This window comes from Dipodomys ordii, unplaced genomic scaffold (assembly GCF_000151885.1).
Source record: "Dipodomys ordii isolate 6190 unplaced genomic scaffold, Dord_2.0 Scaffold72, whole genome shotgun sequence".
NCBI lineage: Eukaryota > Metazoa > Chordata > Mammalia > Rodentia > Heteromyidae > Dipodomys > Dipodomys ordii.
Genome location: NW_012267288.1, coordinates 5,162,210 through 5,184,359, shown reverse-complemented (window position 1 = coordinate 5,184,359; position 22,150 = coordinate 5,162,210). Strand labels below are relative to the sequence as shown.

Below are 22,150 nucleotides of genomic sequence, written 5' to 3'. Positions count from 1 at the left end.
CTCATCACAGCTGCTCAGACTCTAATCCCTACTACCCTCACCCCACCCACCCAAACAGGCATTCACCATAAATAAAGCATGGCCCAAAGCATCAGGTATGCAAAACACTTCACACTTATTCAGGCAGAATAGTTCCAGAGCTCAGAGATTTTTACTTGGGAAGTGTCTAACTGCAGTCCTGAAAACCTGCCTTCCTTTGAAATGTGCATGGTTAAGCTACTCTAGCTCACTGTCCATATATAGACTTGAATCTCCTATATGACCAATAGAAAAGATCTTCCATGGGGAAGCACAATGGAGGGATGATACTGATCAAAATGTGTTGTGCTTGTAAACTGATTGGTTGAATTTGTGCAACTACTTAAAGATAACCAAAATAAATGCAAAAATTCAAAATCTTCTCAAATCCCTCAAGATTAAAAAAACTTTAATAATAAGAAATCATATTGGCCTCCTAGACATGGCTGGGGTTGGAGGCATATGGGCATAACCCCAGTACTTAGAAGATATTGCAGGAGGAGCTCAAACATGAAGCCTGCCCAAGCGGTATTATCTGTATCAAAGCATCAGGGCTTAAGCATGAAGCTGAGTAGTAAAGCATTTGCTTAGTATTAGCATAAGCAGGAGTTCAATCACCAGCACACAAACTAGAAAACCATGAACATAAACAAGTGGAGGAAGGTATATATGAGTTCATAATTTATTAAGGTGATTATGAAAAGTTGAGGTTAAGCCTTATAATAAACATCTGATAGCTTAATAATATAGGTTTGTTTATTCATTTAGTAAACATTCAGTGCTTAGATTGCTACATGCTAGAAAAAAAAGCAAACTGTTTAGCTCATTCCTCACATAGAATTTACTGTAATAAACAGCATGAGGATAGTGTAAAGGACCTGGGCAATAAATGTTTTATTTATTTATTTATTTTGTTGGTCGTGTGGCTGGAACTCTGGGCCTGGGTGTTGTCCCTGAGCTCTTCAGCTCAAGGCTAGCGCTCTGCCACTTGAGCCATAGTGCTACTTCGGGATTTTTCTGCTTATGTGGTGCTGAGGAATCAAACCCAGGGCCTCATGCATGCAAAGCAAAGCACTCTACCACTGATCCACCTTCCCAGCCCAAGTGTGACAAATTTGATAGTGAAGTCTATTAAAGGCATAATGGGAACAGATGGATAATGTGATGAGGTGTGTGATGATTATCAATTATTTCACCCTTTTTTTGCTGCTATATAGGGATTGGGCAATGTGGGGAGGGATTTGGGGGAATGGTGAAGTTGAGATAGTCAAGGCCAGACTGGCCTTGAACTCATGATTCAGATTCTTCAGATTTCAGTGCATAGGGATTATACGCATGTGTGATTTTTGTCTGCCTTATTTCACCCATTTGATTCACTCTGGCCAAAGGACACTGAGCAAAAGTAATACAGACTACCCCCTTCCCTACACCTCTCTGGCACTCTACCATTGAGCTACAACACAACTTCAGACCTCCACGGACCACTCCTAGTGGGGGGTTGAAGAGCATGTTTATGTCCTCCAGGCTCACTCTCCCATTTCAGTGTGGTAAGACAGAACATGCTTGAGTTGCTGGGTCATCACTGATAACAGCTGCTCTGACTCAACTTTGCATATGCTTCAACAAACTGTACCATTGCAATCATGCAACTGGTCAGACTTTCTAATCTGGGTATTGGTGGCTCATGCCTATAAATCTTAACTACTCAGAAGCTGAGATCTGAGGATCATGATTTGAAACAAACCCAAGTAGGAAAGTCCATGAGACTAGTATCTCCAATTAATCAACAAAAAGCCAGAAGTGGAGCTGGGCCTCAAGAGGTAGAGTGATATAGCCTTGAGTGAAAAAGCTAAAGAACAGACAGGATTCAGGCCCTGAGTTCAAGCCCCAGTACCAGTGTGTGTGTGCATGCGTGCAGTCTACCATCTCTTAATGTGGTGCCTACTCCAGACTTAGGAGTTAGATAGGCCCACATTGAAAAGAGTATCAGGAAATTAGAAATATTTTGGTGTGATTGGATTACAGAGGAAGAGTTAGTTTGAAAGCTAGTATGGACTAGGTTTTGAAAAACTTTTAAATCATATTAAAGGAATTTTTAAATGGAAAAAAGTATTGAGGATGGTTGGACAATCAGGTCATGATTTATTTTTGAATGTTCTATGTTAGAGAGTAAATGGAAGGAAACATAAACCTGAGATTTTACTTGCAGAGCCATGGTAACAATTCTACTTTGAAATAAGACATAGACCTGATGGTGGAAGACAGGAAGGGGAAAAAAAGTATATAAATAGGTTTCTTCTAAAGCCTGGAGAGGGATTCTAAAAAGGCAAGGATAGTCCAAGGTTTGTGAAGTTTGTAAACAGGTATGTCCATCCCAATTAATTGAAGTTGCTGACTCTGCTATAACCTCTTGTTACATTTCTCTTTCTGCCAAGTGGTCATGTAGAAACTCCCAAGACTTCTTAGGACTTCCCTCTGAGGTCACCCAACCACTTCTACCACATTGATCTGGTGGAAATGAATTGTTAGCCTGGGCTGGTGACTCATGTCTGTAATTGTAGCTACTCAGGAGGTAGAGACCTAAAGGAGATTATTTTGAAGCAAGGCAGGCAGACAATTCCTTGAGATTCCATCTCCAATTAGCCAGCAAAAAAGGTGGAAGTAGAGTTGTGGTTCTTGTGTTAAGAGTGCCAGCCAGGAGCAAGAAAGCCAATGGTGTGCATTTGAAGACTTGAGTGCAAGCCCTAGTTCTGACACAAAACAACAACAACAACAAATAAAACAAAACAACTCCCCCAACCTCCCTCCCCCCCAAAAAATAAAAACACAAAACAATCACATACAAAGATCAGGAATTAGAATGTCTATGGACTTTTCAATAGCAAATAAAATGCCTTTTATTTTTTAACCTCAATCAAATCGGAAAGGACAGACAAAATGAAAATATTTTTGGTGTAAAAGGCCTTCAAATTTTTACCCTACACTTTATTTTTGGAAAATACTTAACAATGAGTTCCAGTATATTTGAAGTTGTATAAACAGGAAGTGACTTAACACTGACATACTTTTATTTCTCAAAATGATGTCTCCTTGCCCTAGATTGCACTGGTAGACTTTGCCAAAAATACCATGAAAACGGAATTGGCACTTTGAGCAGTAGCCCTTTGAAGTGAGTGCTGAAGGTCACCTGTTCAGCTACATTCCTAATAAACAGGTACTGTTCTAAAGAAAAGCCTGCTTACCAAGTCACACAGATGGCTTTACTAATAGCACAATTTATGTCATCTAAAATCCAGAACGTTGGTATATTAGTCTGTAAATACTTATCCCTCTCCCACTCGTGTGTGTGTGTGTGTGTGTGTTTGTGTGTGTGTGTGTGTGTGTGTGCGCGTGTGTGGGCGCGCGTGCGTGGGCACATGTAACGTTCTACCACTTGAGCCACAGCTCCAGTTCTGGTTTTTGGTGATTAATTGGAGATAAAAGTCTCATAGACTTTCTTGCCTACACAGGCTTTAAAGCATGTTCCTCAGATCTCAGCTTCCTGAGTAGCTAGAATTACAGGTATAAACCACTGGCACTCCATTCCCCCACCCCACCCCCCTTTACTGCTTAATAACAAGGTGGCCATCTAGGATCTAGATTCTAGGTATATTTCTGTCTCTTCCCCTTCCCTTTCCCCTCGCCAGGATTGTCCTCTAGTCCTTCCCAGTCATTATTTCTGTATTCCTGCCCTGCTAATATCATTACTCTTCCGACTTTACTAATCCCTACTTGTATTTGTAGTTTTGTCCTTAAAAACTGCTGTTAAAATGTTATGTTTTGCCAGGTGCCAGTGGCTCACACCTATAATCCTAGCTACTCAGGAGGCTGAGATCTATGGGTGGTGGTTCAAAGCCAGCCTGGGTAGGAAAGTCTGTGGGACTCTTATATCCAATAAACCACTCAGAAAACTAGAAGTGGCACAGTGGCTCAGGTGGTAGAGCACTAGCCTTGAGCTGAAGAGCTGAGGAATAGTGCTCAGGCCCAGAGTTCAAGGTCCATGACTAACAACAACAACAACAAAAAAAGCATGCTTTTGGTAACTGGGATGCTGAGGACTCATGTCTGTAATCCTAACTACTCAGGAGGCTAAGTTCTGAGGATCATGATTCCAAGCCAGCCTGGGAAAGAAAGATCATTACTTATCTTCAATTAGACACACACACACACACACACACACACACACACACACACACACACACACACACACTATCAAAGCCACAAGCAGGGCTGTGGCTCAAGCAGGAGAGTACCAGCCTTGAGCACAAAAAGCTAAAGGACAGCGCCTATGCTCTGAGTTCAAGCCCCAGTACTTGTATGCACATGTACACATGTGTGTGTCTGTGTGTGTACCATTATATTAATGGAATCATACAATATACATTTTTTGTATTTGTATTTCTCATTTCTTGGATTCAATTCTATGTAAGAAACCAAAATATTATTGAGATGGTTATATTTTGTTCATTTCTCATATTAGTCAAGTTTTCATTAAGTGAACATACCATGATTTAGTTATATGATTCTCCTGGTGATAGGTATTTGAGTTGGTTCCAGTGTACCACAGCTCAATCAGTATGTATCAGTTTCACTTTTAGAACTCAGAATCTGTTCATAAATAAGACAGAGAACGGTACCGTCTTATGAAATTTAGAAGCTTTTAGTCACCCTTAATAAATTTCATACTTACTTCCATCTTTCCAAACCTAAGCAAAACTTATTTAAATCAGTTGAACTGCCAAGCTTCATCACTCTTTACTCTTTGTTTTTGGCTTGTTGTGTGCGTGTGCCAATACTGAGGCTTGGATTCAGAGCCTACAGGCCCTATCCCTTAGCCTTTTTGCTCAAGGCTAGTGTGTTTCCACTAGTGAGCCAGGGCTTGCTCCACTTTTGGCTTTTTGCTAGTTAATTAGAGATAAGAGTCTCGCGGGCTTTTCTGCCTACACTGGCTCAGAACTGAGATCCTTAGATCTCAGTCTCCTGAATAGCTAGGAGTACAGACCTGAGCCACTACCCAAATTCCATGTTTTCTTAATGATTACTTTCTGATATATGTGAACTAAGATGGTATTATTAGCTCTCAGATAGAAGAGAAAAAAAAAACAACCACTTGTTGAAGTAGCTTTAAGGAAATGAATACAGTAAACACTAATCTGCAATACTCAAATTGGAAATAAACAGACTCAGGCTTCAGAGTCTAAAGAGGGCAGATTTGCAGAAAGTTCTTTAGATGTGATATTAATACTAAAAATATCCTCAATCCATTCTAAATGATACTCTCACCGATACATTATTTGTATGAAGAGGGAAAAGTGAGCTGGAAAGGAGGGTTGTGGATATGAGAATAGGTAGAAAGTAATGTACACTTGTCTGTCAATAAAGCTGATTTTCCCTCTTAAAGCCAGGTAGTCAGTGGGTGCATTGCTGTGTCTTTTGTGAAGCTAGATTTGCCCTTGGGTCCTAAAGTTGGATATAAGGCTGCAGTAGTCAAGAAAGCCACTAAACAATGCTCACTTAGCCAGGCCCTAGGGCCTAATACTGTAATCTTAGCTACCCAGGAGGCTGAGAGCAGGAAGATTTTTCTCTCTCTCTCTCTTGTAAAGGTGAGGAACAGAGGGTTACATTTCTTTTTAAACATTGTTACAACATTTGAAGACAACCCTGGGCAAAAAAAAAGTCCTCAGAACTTTTAACCAGCAAAAAGCTTGGCTGAAGGCATGGTTCACATGGTAAAGTACCATCCATATGCAAGGAACCCAGCACAGGACCCAGAGTTCAAGGTCCCATACTAGTTGGGGGGAAAACAACCCAAACAAAAACAAAGCAAACTTACTTATAGAAATTCAAAACTGAGATGTTAGTGTCAATATCATTATTGCAAGATAGTCATATGACTTAGTATGATTTAGATCTACTGACATGATGGGGGTGAAGAACCATTTACACATGACAAATGGTTAGTAAAGTACAAAAAATTAGAAAGATAGGAGACATTTCCATTTAATTTGTAGTTAGAAGCAAAATATTTTTGTTTTTTTGTTTGTTTTGTTTTAATTGAATTCTGGTTCGAATTGCTCTGGCAGGAAAAGTGAAACATCCTGTATCGCAAAAGGGAGATGGAATATTATTGTAGAAATGTGCTTCATTTAATTGTTCAAGTCTGGCAAGACATTAAAGAAAAGAGGATCCCAGAGCAAACACAACAGGAGATAGATAGCATGGAAGAACACTGCTGTGCTTAGTTCCTTTGTTTCGGTGCTGGACAAGAACACTCCGGCTGGTACTTCCCCATCTGAAAGTTTCTCAGGCATTACAAAAGAAAGTCCCACATTCTCCCCTTTGTTTAGTTGACAGAAGAATAAATGATCCCAAACTATTCATAATAAAAATCTATTTGTCATTAGAAATCATTTAAATATATCAAGTCCACATAAAACTGATGACATTTAAAGACTAATATTTAATGATATTTAAAGACTAATAGCAATAGTTGGGTTTTAAAATTTGTTTAAAAACCTTTATTGTAAAGGTGATGTACAGAGGGGTCATAGCTACATGCGTCAGGTAATGAGTAATTTCTCATTGAACAGTGTCACCCTCTCCTTTTTCTCCCTGTTACCCCCTCCCTCCCCTCTCTCCTATTTTTTAAATTTTAAGTCTTTGTACAAAGTTTCATTTCATTTAGTCTGCTTATGAGCACAATGCATCTTAATCAATGTTACTTCTTCCATCCTTCTCTGCCATCTTTCCCAATTCCATCATACCCTCAAGTTACGTAGCTCAAGGTATGCTGCATATCATGACTGTATGTTTTATTGGCTAAGGAAATACTACATTGGTACTTATAGTATCTTAGACTATGGGTGAAACACTTTGAAATTTACTGATATTTTATGTTACTATAATTTGTGTATGTATGAATAATTCTTTTCTAACTTCACATTCTTCTCTGTCTCTGTCTGTGTGTCTCTCTCTTTCTGTGTGTGTGTGTGTGTGTGTGTGTGCTCGCGTGCACGTGCGTGCCAGTCCTTAAATGCAGGGCCTGGGTGCTCTCCCTGAGTTTCTTTGGCTCAAGGGTAGCATTCTACCACTTGAGCCACAGTGCCATCTCCAGCTGTTTCTCAGAGGTTAATGGAGTTAATAGTTTCATGGACCTTACTGCCAGGGCTGGCTTTGAACCGTGACCCTCAGATCTTAGCCTCCCAAATAGCTAGGATTACAGGCATGAGCCACCAGCATCCTGCTCTAATTTCATATTCTTATATCTGAGGAGCCTAGAAATTATTTGGTATACTCTTTAATAGTAGAACTGTAAGAGTTTAGGAGAAATTTTTTATTAGGACATATGGGGCCTAATGCAGAGTCATTTAAAAGAAATGTTGACTGTAAGCCAAATAATAAAGTAAGATTTTTAAAAAAGAGAGATGATGTCAAATGAAAACCAAACTAAGAAAGAACTTTTAAATAAGAATTGTGAAAATCTGAAATGGGTTACCTAATGTTAGAATTTGCTTCCCTAATGAAATGATGAGGGTTACAGATTTGAAATATCACTAGATAAAAGACATTTGTATGATGAAAGGGACAAATGTAATCTGAATCTTTTTTTCTTCTTCTTCAAGATATTGCAATTATCAGAATCATTCTGGGAACTGTAACCATAGCTAGCCCAGTGCTATGCTCTGAAATCCATTTCAGCCTGTGATGTTTCAGCCTGTGATTTGTGCCAACCAGAAAGCAGGCTCATTGCAGGGAGGTGTGCAGGATTTCTGGGTTTGGCCCAGAGACTTTCTGTTGGACTTTTATTAGTCTATTTCTATTGCCACTAGCACAATATAACAGAACAAAATGAGGTTTATTTTGGCTCATGAAGTGGAGGTCCAAGTGAAGAGACTGCATCTGGTGAAGGTCTGCTTGCTGCCAAGTCCCTTGGCAACACAGAGTATCATCACCTGGCATTGTCACATGACAAGGGACGGAGCATGCTCAGCTGTATCTGCATCTCTTGGTCTTTCTACTCTCTTTCTTTTTTTGGGGGGGAAGGGGGGTTTCTGGTCGTGGGGCCTGAACTCTGGGCCTGGGCGCTGTCCCTCAGCTCTTCAGCTCAAGGCTAGCACTCTGCCACTTAAGTCACAGTGCCACTTCCGACTTTTTTTCTTTTTGCTTATGTGGTGCTGGGGAATCGAACCCAGGGCCTCATGCATGCATGGCAAGCGCTCTACCAATAAGCCACCTCCCCAGCCCTCTCTACTCTCATTCTGTAAAACTATCAGGATCTAATCATGGAACTTTAGCACAATAAACTTACATAATCCTAATCGCCTCTCAAAGGGCGTGGACTGATGAAGTTTCATCTTCTTAATAACTAACAACAGGGATAAACTTCCAGCACACAAATGGGGAGGGTTACACTAAACCATTTTCAAAGCCTGGCAGCCTTTGTCAAACCTTTAAAGTGCACAGCCTTAGAACTTTTCTTCCTTCTTCCCTTCCCCTTTCTTGCCTCCCCCTGCCCTCTCACAGATATCACATTTACATTGTGGTCACTTTGCTCTTCCAGCCTCCTATGGCTCTCTCTCTACCCTCTCTCAGTCATTTCTTTCAATTAATCTTTGCACATCTAAACCAGTCTTGGCATCTGGACTTTGAAGATCTGGACTAATGTACAAGAATTTTCCTTCATCCTGGCTCAAAAAATATACTCAAAGACAAAGAAAAAGGAGGTGAGAGAGGAGGAGAATAAGAAGGAGGGAAAGGTGGTGGTGGGGGGGAGAAAGAAGAGGGGAGGTGAAGAAGGTTTAGCAATCTCCCCAATTGTTAGAAGACCTTTCTTTTTCTCTTATTATCTTCAAGTAGTTGAACAAAAAGATTTCAATTCAACATGTCAGTTTATGTGTTCAATGCATCTTGATCAATGTCACCTCTCCCATTGTTCTACCCCATCCCTCAAGAAAACCTTCTTTTGAACTGCATCTTTTCTTGGTCTCCAAGTCTTTCCTAACGTTTAATTGTGGGTCATAAAGTAGATATAAAAGGTAAATTGAGACTGATGTTGTTATTTACCCAAAGGAAGTGGTCTACCCCTTAGTTAGGTTTCTGATGTAGGTGGCTTAGAGATGTCCTGTCAACCCCTCTTCTTTAGTAAACACCTGGCTTTATTTATATTTTATTTATTTTTTTGCCAGTCATCAGGCTGGAACTCTGGGCCTAAGCTTTTGTGCTAAAGGCTACCCCTTGAGCTACAGCTCTACTTCCAGCTTTTTTCTGGTTAATTGGAGATAAGAGTCTCATGGACTTTCCTGCCCAGGCAGGCTTCCAACTGCAACCTTCAGATCTCAGCCTCCTGTGTTGCTAGGATTATAGGCATGTGCCACTGGAGCCCAGCAACATCTGGCTCAAAAAAAAGATAAAATAAAGGAAATCCCATGTATCTAACTATTGTTTAGAATTAAGATTAACTTCTGGAATATTTCTGGGTGTACATAAAAAGCCAATGTAGATGACATAAGAACCAATTAGGCCTTGTTGGCGTGGTGAGGTTGGGGAAGGGGGTAATAGTTAAAGAAGACCAATTATTTTAATTAGCTTGTTTAAAACACCATTTTGTTAAACACATTTAGTATTTGCATTAATTTAACTTAGTTTCCATGTAAGTATTAGAAACTTAAAAATCTTTTTATGAAAATATTTTATTGGCAGAGGTACTGATTTAACCAACCCTTTATTAATGTCAGGGGCATATCAGGTTTTCATTTTGTTTTTTAAAGTTGTATCTTTATCTGGCAGTTCTTGAGTCTTTACCCTACTAGGCAGGTTCTACACACAAAAAAAAGTACTGGATGTATTTTTCATATCATATTAAAGGTCTTCACAGGTCTTATTTGTGCAGACATAAGTTTATTGAAACTCAAGACTTGATCACAAAAATAATCACTCTCTTCTTTTGCAAGCATGTATTTATAATTTTTTTTAAAAAAATTATTATCTAGCAAACCTCCAAAGAGCAAGTCTTTCTTGACCTGACCCAGGTCACAATTATGGGCCACGTTCCTTACCTATGTTTTATTCTTTTTTTAATAGTTATTATAAAGGTGATGTACAGAGGAGTTAGAATTACATTAGTGGGTTCCATTTATTCCTAAGCTCACTTTCCCCCTTCCATTTGCTTCTACTCCATTCTTGCTTTTCATTCTCTTTCTTTTCCTTCCTTCCTTCTTTCATTCAAGCAATGCCAGGTGCTTAATTTTGAAATCTCATTCAAAATGGTGCCACGTCATCCGCCCAGGCCGAGACTCGAGAGGTGCTGTCATAGTTCTTGCTGCCAGCGTGGACCTCCTCTCCGTGGAGCCCCGCCCTCTCACGGGCTCCTGGGGAAGTGACCCAGGTCACTGTCACCAGCTCTGACCCGGGGCTCTCCGTCCGCCAGCACCCGCCCCTCCCCCGAGCTCAGCACCACCCCGCCTTTCCCGGATCCCCGCTCGCTCAGCGCATTGATTTGCATATTCCTACCTTTGTTCCCTGGCAGCGACCAATCAGCGCGCGGGGAGAGGCGGGTGGCTGGGCGGGGCTGGCGGCTGGGCTGGAGCTGCGGCGGCCGCAGGTTCCCGAGCGGGTCGGAGCCGCCGCGGGCGCGCCGCGCACTGCAGACCCTCCCCCCCCCCAAGCCTCCCACCGGCGCCGGCGCTTCTGCCCCTCCCCAGCCAGGCCCTGAAGGACCGGACCGAGCCGCTGCCTGCGAAGCTCCCCGGAATCGAATTGTACCTAAGCTTGCCGGCAACCAGTCACCAAGATGGTTTGCGGGGGCTTCGCGTGCTCCAAGAACTGCCTGTGCGCGCTCAACCTGCTGTACACGGTGAGCCCGGGGCGGGGCTGGGTGGGGGGCTCCGCACCTGCGGGGCACCCTGGGTTCTCTGCGTGCGGTCAGGCTGGCTCGCCCCGCGCCCCCCGCGCCCCGCGCCCCCTTCCCGTCTGCTCACGCCCTGCGCGCCCCGGGCCTCGCGTCGGTGTCCGCGCCTGGAGCTGGCGGTGCGGGCCTGGCGCAGTCTCTTCCTTTCGCGTCTTTGTGAAGCCGGGGTCTTTTCTCGCTGGCTAGCCTCGTCCGGCCTCCGTGCTCCACCCCGCCCCTCACCCACCGTCGGTCCCCCTCCTCCTCCCCCCATCCCTTCCCATCTAATCCAGACCTTCCCATTTTTCCATCCCATCCCTTCTGCCGCTCCGGTCCCATCTGGAGCGGATTTGGAGGCGGGATGGCTGCCCGAGGTTTGAGCACAGTCCACCCCCCCCGCTTTTCTTCAACCTAGCGAGATCTGAAATTGACGAGGCAGCAGCCTATCTATGGCCGGGGTGCTCAGCCTCTCGGTTAGCTCCGCGAGCTCGTGCAATGTGAATGGACGCTAGCGAGTCGGGTTCTCAGGACACCCGCAGCTTCCGAAGTTTCGTCGCCTGCTTACATAAAGGGATGTGTTTTTGTGTCTCTGTGGATTGCGATCGCCAGTTTTACGCACACTTGATGCTTTCCCCATGGTCCCCCCCTCGCTCTCAACACCCACCCCCCCGTGATCAAGATCCCAACTCCATTTTAAACCGAGCCTCCACCCACGTTCTCATTCTCCCTCCCACCCCGTACGAACCCACTTTGACCTCTTTTAAGTTTTAACGCTGCAGATGGTGATTTTTCTGTTTTTGAGACACAATTCTAGGTGAATGGGAGGAGGAAGGAGCTAATGTTTATTGAATGCCTGCGACATCCCCAGGTTTTCCACAGGCGACGTTTGTTCGTCATTTTGATCCCTATAGGAAGCAAGGGGGTTGTCTAAGTATGACACGTAAGAGAAAAGACACACACACAAAAGGTTTTTAATAAGTTTTGTAGCTGGTGTGCATGAGGAGAACCTATGCTGTTGAATCCAGATCTTTCTACAGGCTGCTTCTACTGAGAAGAAACTTCCTCTTCTGTCATCGTCCCTCCATCCTGTTCTTGCTCCGTTCTATAAATATACCTGGTGTTTTGCAGCCCCCACCCACCCTGAAAACAAATCCAGTTCCAGTTCCCTTGCATTAGCAGAGTTAGGCCATCTATACAAGCTTAGGTTACAGGCTTGGAATAGAAGGATGCCTTGAGGTCTCCAACACAGGGAGGCAGACACTGGGTCATTTTACCATTAGTGTGTATGTGTGTATGGTGGGGGGGGGGGGGGAAGCAGGATAGAAACGAGTTCTTTTCTGGCCAGTGAGTAGGAATGTTGTCAACAGGGCTGCTAATGATAGAACACTTGGTGGTACAGCTTCTTGTAATTGCAGATGGGTGTCAAGTTCCAGATCAGAATTCACCTGCTTTACCTTTAGCATGCTTACTTATCTCATTGTTTATTAAGTAAACGCTGATCAAGTATTTTAGTAGCACAAATGATCTGCTTGGGGCTTTATATTTTCTCTATTTTGTTCCCTGATTTCTGCTTTTTTTTTCTTCTGTCTCTTCTGTCAATGATTTAGTTATCTGTCCACCAGACACTTAATCTTACATTGTCTGCTTACACACAATAAAGAGGCTGCTTTGCGTACTTACTTGGCCAAAGAGTCTTTGTAGATGAATGTGCAATGTGTATGGCTTTTTAAAAAGCAAGTTATTTTCAAACCAAGTGCTGTTGCTTTCAAGATATGTTATTTATACTGTATTTACAAATTTCACAAAAGCAAGGAGAAAGCAGGTTGATTTTAAAGGTACCCATTGACTTTAATTTCTATTCTAAATTATTGGCCCTCAAAGTATATTCTATTGATTTTAATAGCTCTGCAGTAAAATATAACTAATTGGAAGTTCATGGGACTACAAAAATAGCTCTTTAAAATCCTAGGAATTTTCGACAAAGGGTCATTTATTAAAATAATTTAGTGCCTATCTTTTTGTATACATTGTAAATAGGCTAAATAATTAGTTCAGCAGTTTAAAGAGATGAATAACAGGCAAAACTTAATCTAGATATTAAATAGGAGTGACTCTTTTAATTTTTGTTGGTCATGGGGCTTCAACTTGGCCTGGTCACTGTCCCTGAGGTTCTTTTGCTTAAGGCCAGTGCTCTACCACTTTAAGCAACAGCTCCACTTCTGGTTTTCTGGTAGTAACTTGTAGATAAGAGTCTTGCAGGGGCTGGGAAAGTGGCTCAGTGGTAAAGTGTTTGCCTTGCATGCATGAGGCTCTGGGTTCGATTCCTGAGCACCACATAAACAGAAAAAGCCAGAAGTGGCACTGTGGCTCGAATGGTAGAGTGCTAGCCTTGAGCTGAAGAGCTGAGGGACAGTGCCTAGGCCCAGAGTTCAGGCTCGTGACCAACAAAAAAAACAAAACAAAAAGAGTCTTGCAGACTTTCCTGTCTGGGCTGGCTTTGAACTGTGATCTTCAGATTTCAGCCCTCTGAATAGCTTGGATTATAGGTGTGAGCCTGTTTAAAAACAACAACAACCAAAAAACCGACCTGGATTTTTTTTTAATGCCAGTATTGGGGCTTGAATTCAGGACCTGTGTGGTTTTCCTTTAGTTTTTTTCACTTAAGGCTGTACTGTACCACGTAAGCCACAGCTTTTTGCTGGTTAATTGGAGATAAGCGTGTCACAACTTTTCCTTCTGGGGTTGACTTCGAACTGCAATTCTCATATCTAAACCTTCGGAGTAGCTAAGATTACTCCTATGAGCCACTGGCTCTTGGCTTCCTTCCACATTTTATCGTGGAAAAAAAGTGTGCGTGCGTGTGCGCATGTCTGTGTATATGTGTGTGTTGGGCAAGAAGAACAAACCTACTTTGTAGTTTGTATTTTTCTCTGTCAGTGCCTCTGAAGGATGCTCAGGGTTACGTTTGAAGCCATCTCAAAGTGGTAGGACCTGAGTTGTACTTGGGAGTGGGGTGTAGAGGCCAGGAGTGCTGTCCACCTCATTACTGTTGTGTTGGAGCATTTTGAGGAGTTTAGGATTCTACCAGCCAAGCCATGTTACCTCCTCAGGTGGTCTAATAAACTTGAGATTTGGTTTGTATTCAGGATTATCCAGAAAGCATTGTGCTTATACAAGGTAAAAGGCACCTTCCATGTGTGTTCTAGGAGTTTGGTGACTAGGCTGAGGTATTGGTTGTTTTTGTCTATTTTTTTTTTTTGGTCAGTAGTGGAGCTTGAACTCAGGGCCTGGGTGTTTTTGATCAAGGCTAACTCTTACCATTTTGAGCCACAGCTCTATTTCCTACTTGCTTTTTTAAATTATGGAGATCCTCAGTGCAGAATAACCTTAATTTTATTTCTGCTTTATTTATTTTTGTTGTTGGTTGTGGGGCTTGAATTCAGGAGCTGGGCGCTGTCCCTGAGCTTTTTCTGCTCAAGACTAGCACTCTACCACTTTGAGCCACAGTGCCACTTCTGGTTTTCTGATGATTAATTGGAGATTAGAGTCTCACGGACTTTCCTGCAAGGGCTGGCTTCGAACCAAAATCCTTAGATCTCAGCCACCTAAATAGCTAGGATTATAGGCGTGAGCTACTGGCACCTGGCATAACCTTAATTAAGTGTATAGTATATATACAATTTGTAAATGTAAGGAGAAAAGAGGAAAGCTACAGACTGTGTGTGTGAGTGTACGGGCATGGTGCATGCTAGTACTTGGACTTGAACTCAGTGTTTGCATGCTATGTCTTAGCTTTTTCACTCAAGATTTGAGTCACATCTCCACTTGTGACTTTTAGGTGATTAATTGGAGATGAGAGTCTCATGAACTTTTCTGCTTAGATTAGCTTCAAACCAGATCCTCAGATCAAGGGTTGCTAGGACAACAGGTGTGAGCCAACAGTGTCCATCTTAGAAGCTACAATCTCTTAACTGAATTTCAGCTCCTGGTATTGTAAGTGGAGAGGATGACTTGCTTCAGAACTTTCTATTTAAAGATAATAAGTAAAATCACACTTGTCTGTAAATACTGGTTGCATGCCTATCGTGGACCCCTTTCTATTTTCAGTTTGGAAATACTGCAAACCAAAAAGCTCTTGAAAGTCCCTTGGTTTCTATGAAGTCTGTTTATTTACCACCTTTTTTCTCCAGATGATCTCAAGAGCTGAGTTCAATCAATAAACATTTGTCTATTGTGTACACTCTATTTAGAGAACTATGGGAAATAAACACAGACTAAGGAAAATACTTGCACAGTGAGACATGAGTTAGTTGGAGAAATAAAGTGGTGAATTAGATTGTAGGTGCCATGCAATGTAAGACCGGGGAAATTTTTTGTTGGTTAGAAAGCAGCAAGGAATGATTGAATTTGAGGAGTTTGGAAATAGCGGTAATACTTGGGTTATAATTATGAATTAATATTAGTTTGGAAAGTTGATTTATTTTCAATAGCGTGTTAAAATGAATGTATATATAATACTATATATTAATTACATGAATGTTTAAGATTGAGAATATGTTCACAAATAGAAACTTCAAAGAATACCTAGTGATTTGTTGAGACATGAAATGTATATTAAATTTTGAAACATTTTGAAGCTTGGGAATTTTTCTAGTGTTGAAGCTTGAACCCAGGGCCATTACAAATGTTCTACCACTGAATTATATCCCACTCCTACATTGCATTGATTACATCCTTTATTATATCATTCAGTCCTACCTTGAAGCTTTGTAATACAGTTCCCTGTGCTTAACCAGAGAGCTGTGTTTGAGTAGATAGATGACTTTGTTAAATACAGAAAAAGAGTGAAAAATAATTACCAGAAAAATAGTTACAGTACTGAGATATTAAGGAATTGTACTGCTAGGGTATGTGTGAATACATGGATAAAATATATCGGAGTCTTAACTAAGAAAGTAAGGGTAGAAAATAATTTGTGGTCTTAGAATGAGTGAGAATATTCCAGAAATTTTAGTTCTGTTTCGTTAGTGTTCATCTAGAATCCAAGTTTTCTCTTACATGTTTTTCCTTTTTTGGGGTGTGTGTGTGTGTGTGTTTGTGTGCATGTGTATTTTCCCTACTGTAACTTTGAGAAAAATCCTTATGCAATATTGAGAGTACATTAGTTTTTATTAATGTCAACTGGGCCCATGGCTCATGCCTGTTTTCATAGCTACTCAGAAGACTCAGATCTGAGGATTTTAGTGTAAGTTAGTCCAAGTAGAGAAGTCTGAGATTCTTACCTCCAGTTAACCAGCAAAAAGCTGTAAGTGGAGCTGTGGCCCAAGTTATAGTATGCCAGCCTTGAGCAAAAAAGCTAAACAAGAGCTGGGTACCAGTGGTTCACGCCTGTAATCCTAGCTATTCAGGAAGCTGACATCCGAGGATAGTGGTTCAAAGCCAGCCCAGGCAGAAAAGTCTGTGAGACTTACCTCAGAAAATCAGATGTGGCACTGTGGCTTAAGTGGTAGAGCACTTGCCTTGAGCTGAAGATCTCAGGGAAAGCACCCAGGCCCAGAGTTCAAGCCCCCAGGACTGCAAAAAATAAACAAATAAATAAAAGCTAAACAAGATCACAGATCTTGAGTTCAAGCCACCTTATTCATACCCTCATATTCATTGATTTACATTTTAAAATGAAATTGAGATGTATTTTATAGTGGATAAAAAGTTGCCTGTGTGGTGTCTCACACCTGTACTCCCAGCTAACTCAGGAGGTGGAGATCAGAATGTGGTGATAAAAGCTCCTTTTTTTTTTTTTTATCAAGGTAGTTTGTTTGCTTCCATTCTCTTAATTTCCTGAGAATTGTTTTTCTAAAAAGTTCCTACTTTGGTTAGGTAGTTTGACCCTTGTTAATTGCATTTTAGTTACATACTTTCCCTGTTCTGCTGTACCATGTTTAAGACATCCTGTTAGAAGCTCCTTAAATGTTAGTTACATCCTGTTAATTAAGCAACATCCTTTTGTAGACTGTAGCCAGAACTCAGTCATGTCTGCAAGGCCTCCCCAGATAAGAAGAAAGCAGGCTGCCTGCTTTGTGAACTAACTTGCCAGGTTTGGCTGATGGCACCTCTGCAGAAGTAAACTTTGCCCAGTTCCTTTTGAGTTGGTGTCCTTATTCCTTTACCATGCTACGAATCCCAAGCTATTTTTAACAAGAAGGTCCTTCTTTTCATCCATGGGGATGAAAAATGAGCAAGACCCTATCTCAATGAATATACTGGAGGCACAGGTAGGAGGATTATAATCCAAGGCTGGTCCCACCAGGTTTTGTTCCCTATGTGAAAAACAGTAATAGCAACAAATCCTCAAAGTAAAAAAGGGCTGGACCTGAACCATGGCTTAAATGATAGAGTGTCTAGTATGTGCAAGACTCATTTCAAACCCCAATACTAACAAAGATGCTAGAACTTTCCCATAAAAAATATGCCCATATAATTTCTGAGGAGAAAGATACTGGGGTTATGAAGAAAACTTACAATTCTATGTATTTTTTGTTTGATCTTTAGTTTATTTATAAACGGGTGATATTTTCCATTCTTTACTCTTGGGGTTGTAGTGAGGGAAATTGTGTCTATAACTTCTTTGGATTTGTTACAGAAACAAAATTAAGTTGCTATAGTTTTGGGTGGAAAATGTTGAATTGTTTCCAACTTTGAGTTACAAACTAGCCTGCTGTGATGGAAAGGTTTTCAAGCTGTTAGGATTCTGAATATGCTAGAGATTATTAAATCAACAGGCTTCCAGAAGGCAGGAGTTTCCTTTGAATAAAAATATGTCTTTCAGTTGCAAGGAAAAATGGCTGAGATGTGGTATATGTTGAGGTTTATAAATTTTAAATTTAATGCTACTTTTTTTATTTTATTGACTCTTGGTCTAGTCATTAGAATGCTAGAAAAACTTATGATTCTGTTCAGCTTCAACTCCCCAATCAGCTGAAAAACAGTTCAGTATTCAGCCAAAGCAAAATCTACTTATTTCACTTGCTTTCAAATGATGACTCCTACCGTTTCTTGAAATCATCTTTCAAACCTGCCGTTTCTCAAAATCGTCTTTCAAACTATCTTACTTTAATATTTCAATATGTGATTAGATTTGTGGTGTTATTGCTCTGTCATTTAAACTACTGAATGAATTCAGTTGGTCACCGAAAATGGGCTCTTTGCAGAATCTTGAATTTCTTCCAGAGGACACTCTTTTTTTTTTTTGCCAGTCATAGGTCCTGAACTCTGGGCCTGGGTGCTGTCCCTCACTCTACCACTTGAGCCACAACTCCACTTCTGGCTTTTTCTGCTTATGTTGTGCTGAGGAATCGAACCCAGGGCCTCATGCATGCAAGGCAAGCACTCTACCACTGAGCCACCTTCCCAGCCCTCCAGAGGGCAGTCTTATGGCCATATTTATAATCTGCTCATGTGTCAAATATGTTGTTAAAAATACCATAACAAAAATGTGTGTCTCTTTTTTTTCTTGCTTGAAATGAGCTAATTGGCACAAAATTTAACATTGATTTATTTGAGACATTTCCAAAGAAGGAAGCAATTAACTTGGGGGAAATACAGCCAGTAGTTTTGAAGTGACATTTGAGCCTCTCATTGTGCTAGTTTTTAATGCAGGTTTAGGTGATCTCCTGATGGGTGCCATTTCACACTTTTTGTTTCTGGTGAAAGCAGGTTGGGTTCACTGCTTCTTTCTATCAAATTTTACCTGAATCTGTGTCCAGTTCTTCCACACCATACCAACCAGGACTAATCCAAACCCACTTCTACTAACATGTAAAGACTAGGAGATTGAATCCAAATTCTTTAGCATTTCATTCCACATCTTTGAACTCCAGAAGTAGCCTTTGTACGTTAATTTATATAATTTACTCCTCTTGAGTTCATGCACTTTTGCCCTTTCCTACTTTGATGTCTTTGCTCAATCTGTGCCTTACCATTGCTGCATACATACGTGTGTGTGAGTGTGTGTATGTGTGTGTGTGAGAGAGAGAGAGACAGAGAGAGAGTGTGTGTAGAGGCTTGATAAGACCTGGGGCTAATGCTATACCACTTGAGCCACAGCTCTTCTTGAGGCTTTGGTTGTTTTTATTGGAGATAAAGGAACTTTTCTGCCTATGCTGGATTTGAACTGTGATCTTAAGATCTCAGCCTTCTGAGTAGCTAAGATTACAAATGTAAGCCACCAGCACCTGGCCCTTTACTCCATCTTTGGAGAGTACTTTAATAAAACCCCTCCAGTCAGTAAGAATTTTTTACCTTCAAATTTGCTGCATAGGCTGATGCATTGGTGGCTGATGCATGCTTGTAATCCTAGCTACTCATGAGGCTGGGATCTAGAAGATCATAGTTCAAAACAAGCATGGGCAGAAAAAACAGCATCTCCACAGTTGTTCTCCCACAACTAACTAGCAAATAGCAGGGTTGAAGTATAACTCAAGTGGTAGAATACCACCTGAGCGAACAAGCTAAGCAAGTACGAGGTCCTGACTTCCAACCCCTGCCCTGCCAAAACAAAAACAAAAACCCGAAACAAACAAAACACACTTCAAACAAGTAAAAAACAAAGCACGCACATACACATCCATCCATCCTGGCATCTTAGTGCTATCTCAATGGAATTCAGGGAGATGAAGGGCCTGTGATACATTAAAGAATATTCATACCTAAATTCTCTAGCTTACGATGAGAGCTGGTATTATCAGATTTGTTTTTATTCTGTCTTTGCCAACCCAGTTCTCTTAGATGGTCTGGGGCCTCATTTTTTTCTCTTCCTGGAGCACACACTTCTTGTTGGCAGAGGTCATGGCTTTCTCTATGGCCTATTTTTTTCCCCTTGTAATTATATTATTTTTACTAACATAGAGCTTCTGTTCTCTAAATACTTCCTGAACTGAATTTGCAGACTCGGCTGTCCCCTTTTCTACCTAATCTTCATGGGTAAAACCTACATAAGAAAAATAAAAACCTGCATAAAATGTTTATTTTCTTTTAGTTCACAGTGATCCAAGGTAAACCAAGGCTGGGATGGGGCGGGGTGTGCAGGGGTGTTAGTGATAAAGCACTTGCCTAGAATCTGAGATTCTGGGTTTGATTTCCAGCACTGTGACACACACAGCAAGCAAAAGGTACAGCCAGAAGCATGGTCATTTTTATTTATTTTTAATTTTAGTATTTTGGGTTTTTGAGACATGACTGTATAGCCCCAGACTTGATTCTTCCTGCTTTCCTCTTCTGAATGTTGGGATTATAAGTGTGTACTACTACACATGTCCTCCAATTCATTTTTTTTTGTGGTGTTGGATTGTATATGTGAGATAAACACACTATAATGACAAGCTAACCCTATCCCACAGCCAGACATCTTAAGGGAGAAAAAATGTTAGCATTAGATTAACAATTAAGTAGGAATTACTGTTTGCTAGTTACTGTGAAATGTACTGGTTGGAATAGAGCCAGCCAGCAGGTGTAGGAAAGGATGCTGATGAACCTGTGGAGCCCAGATTGCAAATGGCTTGGAGTGTTTTATGAAGACGAGATTTTATTCCACGTAAAATGGGGTATTCTTGGTAATTTGAGGCCTTAGAAATGACATAGTCTGATTTCTGTGAGAATGGAGGCCCGACTGTAAAGTAGGTATGAGGCAGTGTAGAATATTTAATTGTGAAAGAAATAGATAAATTCTGGGCCCCTTTTAAGGAAGGGACCAGTTGAACTCCTGATAGATTGGATTTTCATTCCACAGTTTTTACCAGTGTAGCTTTATTGTTCGCTGCCTGGGCCTTATCTCTTTTCTCTCACACATCATTACCAACATTCAGAGGAGGCTACTGGGAGATGGCAGTCAGGCATCTGTCAGCGTAGAGAATGTTATTTCCGCAGTTGGAACTGGATGACTTCAATATGTAAGTGACAGGAGCTACAGAAGGGGAGGGGTCCATGGACTGACATGTATTAAAACTCTTGAGATACAAGGCAGATTCTGCAAAGGGCTGAGAAAGGGCTGGGAAAGCTAGTTGTGGAAGAGGAAAACTTGGGAGAGTTTGGTGTCCTAGAAGCCAAATGTAAGTGTGTCAAGGAGATAAAAGGGGGTGGTGTTAAGTACTGCTGTTTCAGATGAGAACTGAGACTTAACTCTTGAATTTGTAGTGAAAAAAATCATTGAAAACAGCAGGTAAAGTATAAGCCCATTGACAGTAAGGATCTTGTCTCAATTATTTCTCTGTTCTGAGTTGCAGTCCCTGCATATGGTCAGCATTAGTTACTAACTGTAGGCGTCAGTGCAGGGTTGATCTGCCCATAAGTCTTATTTGTTTCTCAGAACTGCTACAAAGAAGGAAAGGCTAGGGTGGAATTGGAACTTGCAACTGTGGATGCCATTTCCAACTATTTGGCCTTGGAAAATGTTGAATTAGGGTCTTTTTCCCTTTAATTTCTTTTCAAGAGATATATTTTTGCCCATTGTGTCTAGTAAACATTGTAACAGTGACACCATAGAGAACCAGGAGAGAAAAATCTGTAAGAACACTTGAGGTTTCTGTACCGTTTGAGAAATAAGTACAATGAAAGGACTGAGGTTTTGGCTTCAACACTACGTATCTAGCTATTTAGCAATATCTAGATTATTTATAGTCTTTACATTTTTGTTCAGATGTTTGTCATCCTAGAAGTACGTCAACATGCATGATCTTTGAATTGCTGTTCAGTTTTCCACATTAAAAAGTTCAGAACAGAGTTCAGTTTTCCAGTGTCATTCCTCATTGATGCTGAAGCATATAAAAGATTCTGGTCTAGGGCCTTTGTTTTCTTTACATGTGAAATGATGTAGTACCGCATTTTGGCAGTATAATCCTCCTTTATATTAAGAATAATGTTTTTACATTTTCCTACCTTCCACTGTTGTCATATTTTCTTTTTGCTTTAGTACTTGCAAAACATTTCTTGCATAATTTAATTGTAGCACAATTTAATTATGGCACTTAATCCACTCTTTTTTCAGATGTCTTGAATTCCTTTTTTTGTGCCCAAAGTAGTTACTTAGTTACTTACAAAGTTACTTATTCTAGAATTTTGACACTCAAAACTAATGTAGCTGGATTATCTTTTTTTCATCTTGAAATGTAACTAATGAAACAATAAAAATCTCTTCTATATGTTGCCTAGACAGAA

At 40.9% G+C, this 22,150-nt stretch overlaps 1 protein-coding gene across 1 annotated transcript in view; it reads left to right on the top strand.

Moving 5' to 3' along the window:
• The first annotated feature begins 10,640 nt into the window (after positions 1-10,640).
• Positions 10,641-22,150, top strand: part of Tspan13 (tetraspanin 13) — a 36,811-nt gene continuing 25,301 nt past the window's right edge. The window contains exon 1 of the mRNA XM_013024058.1: positions 10,641-10,909. Within this exon, the coding sequence (XP_012879512.1) occupies positions 10,847-10,909 (63 nt within the window). The 5' untranslated portion in view covers positions 10,641-10,846. The remainder of the gene's footprint in view (positions 10,910-22,150) is intronic.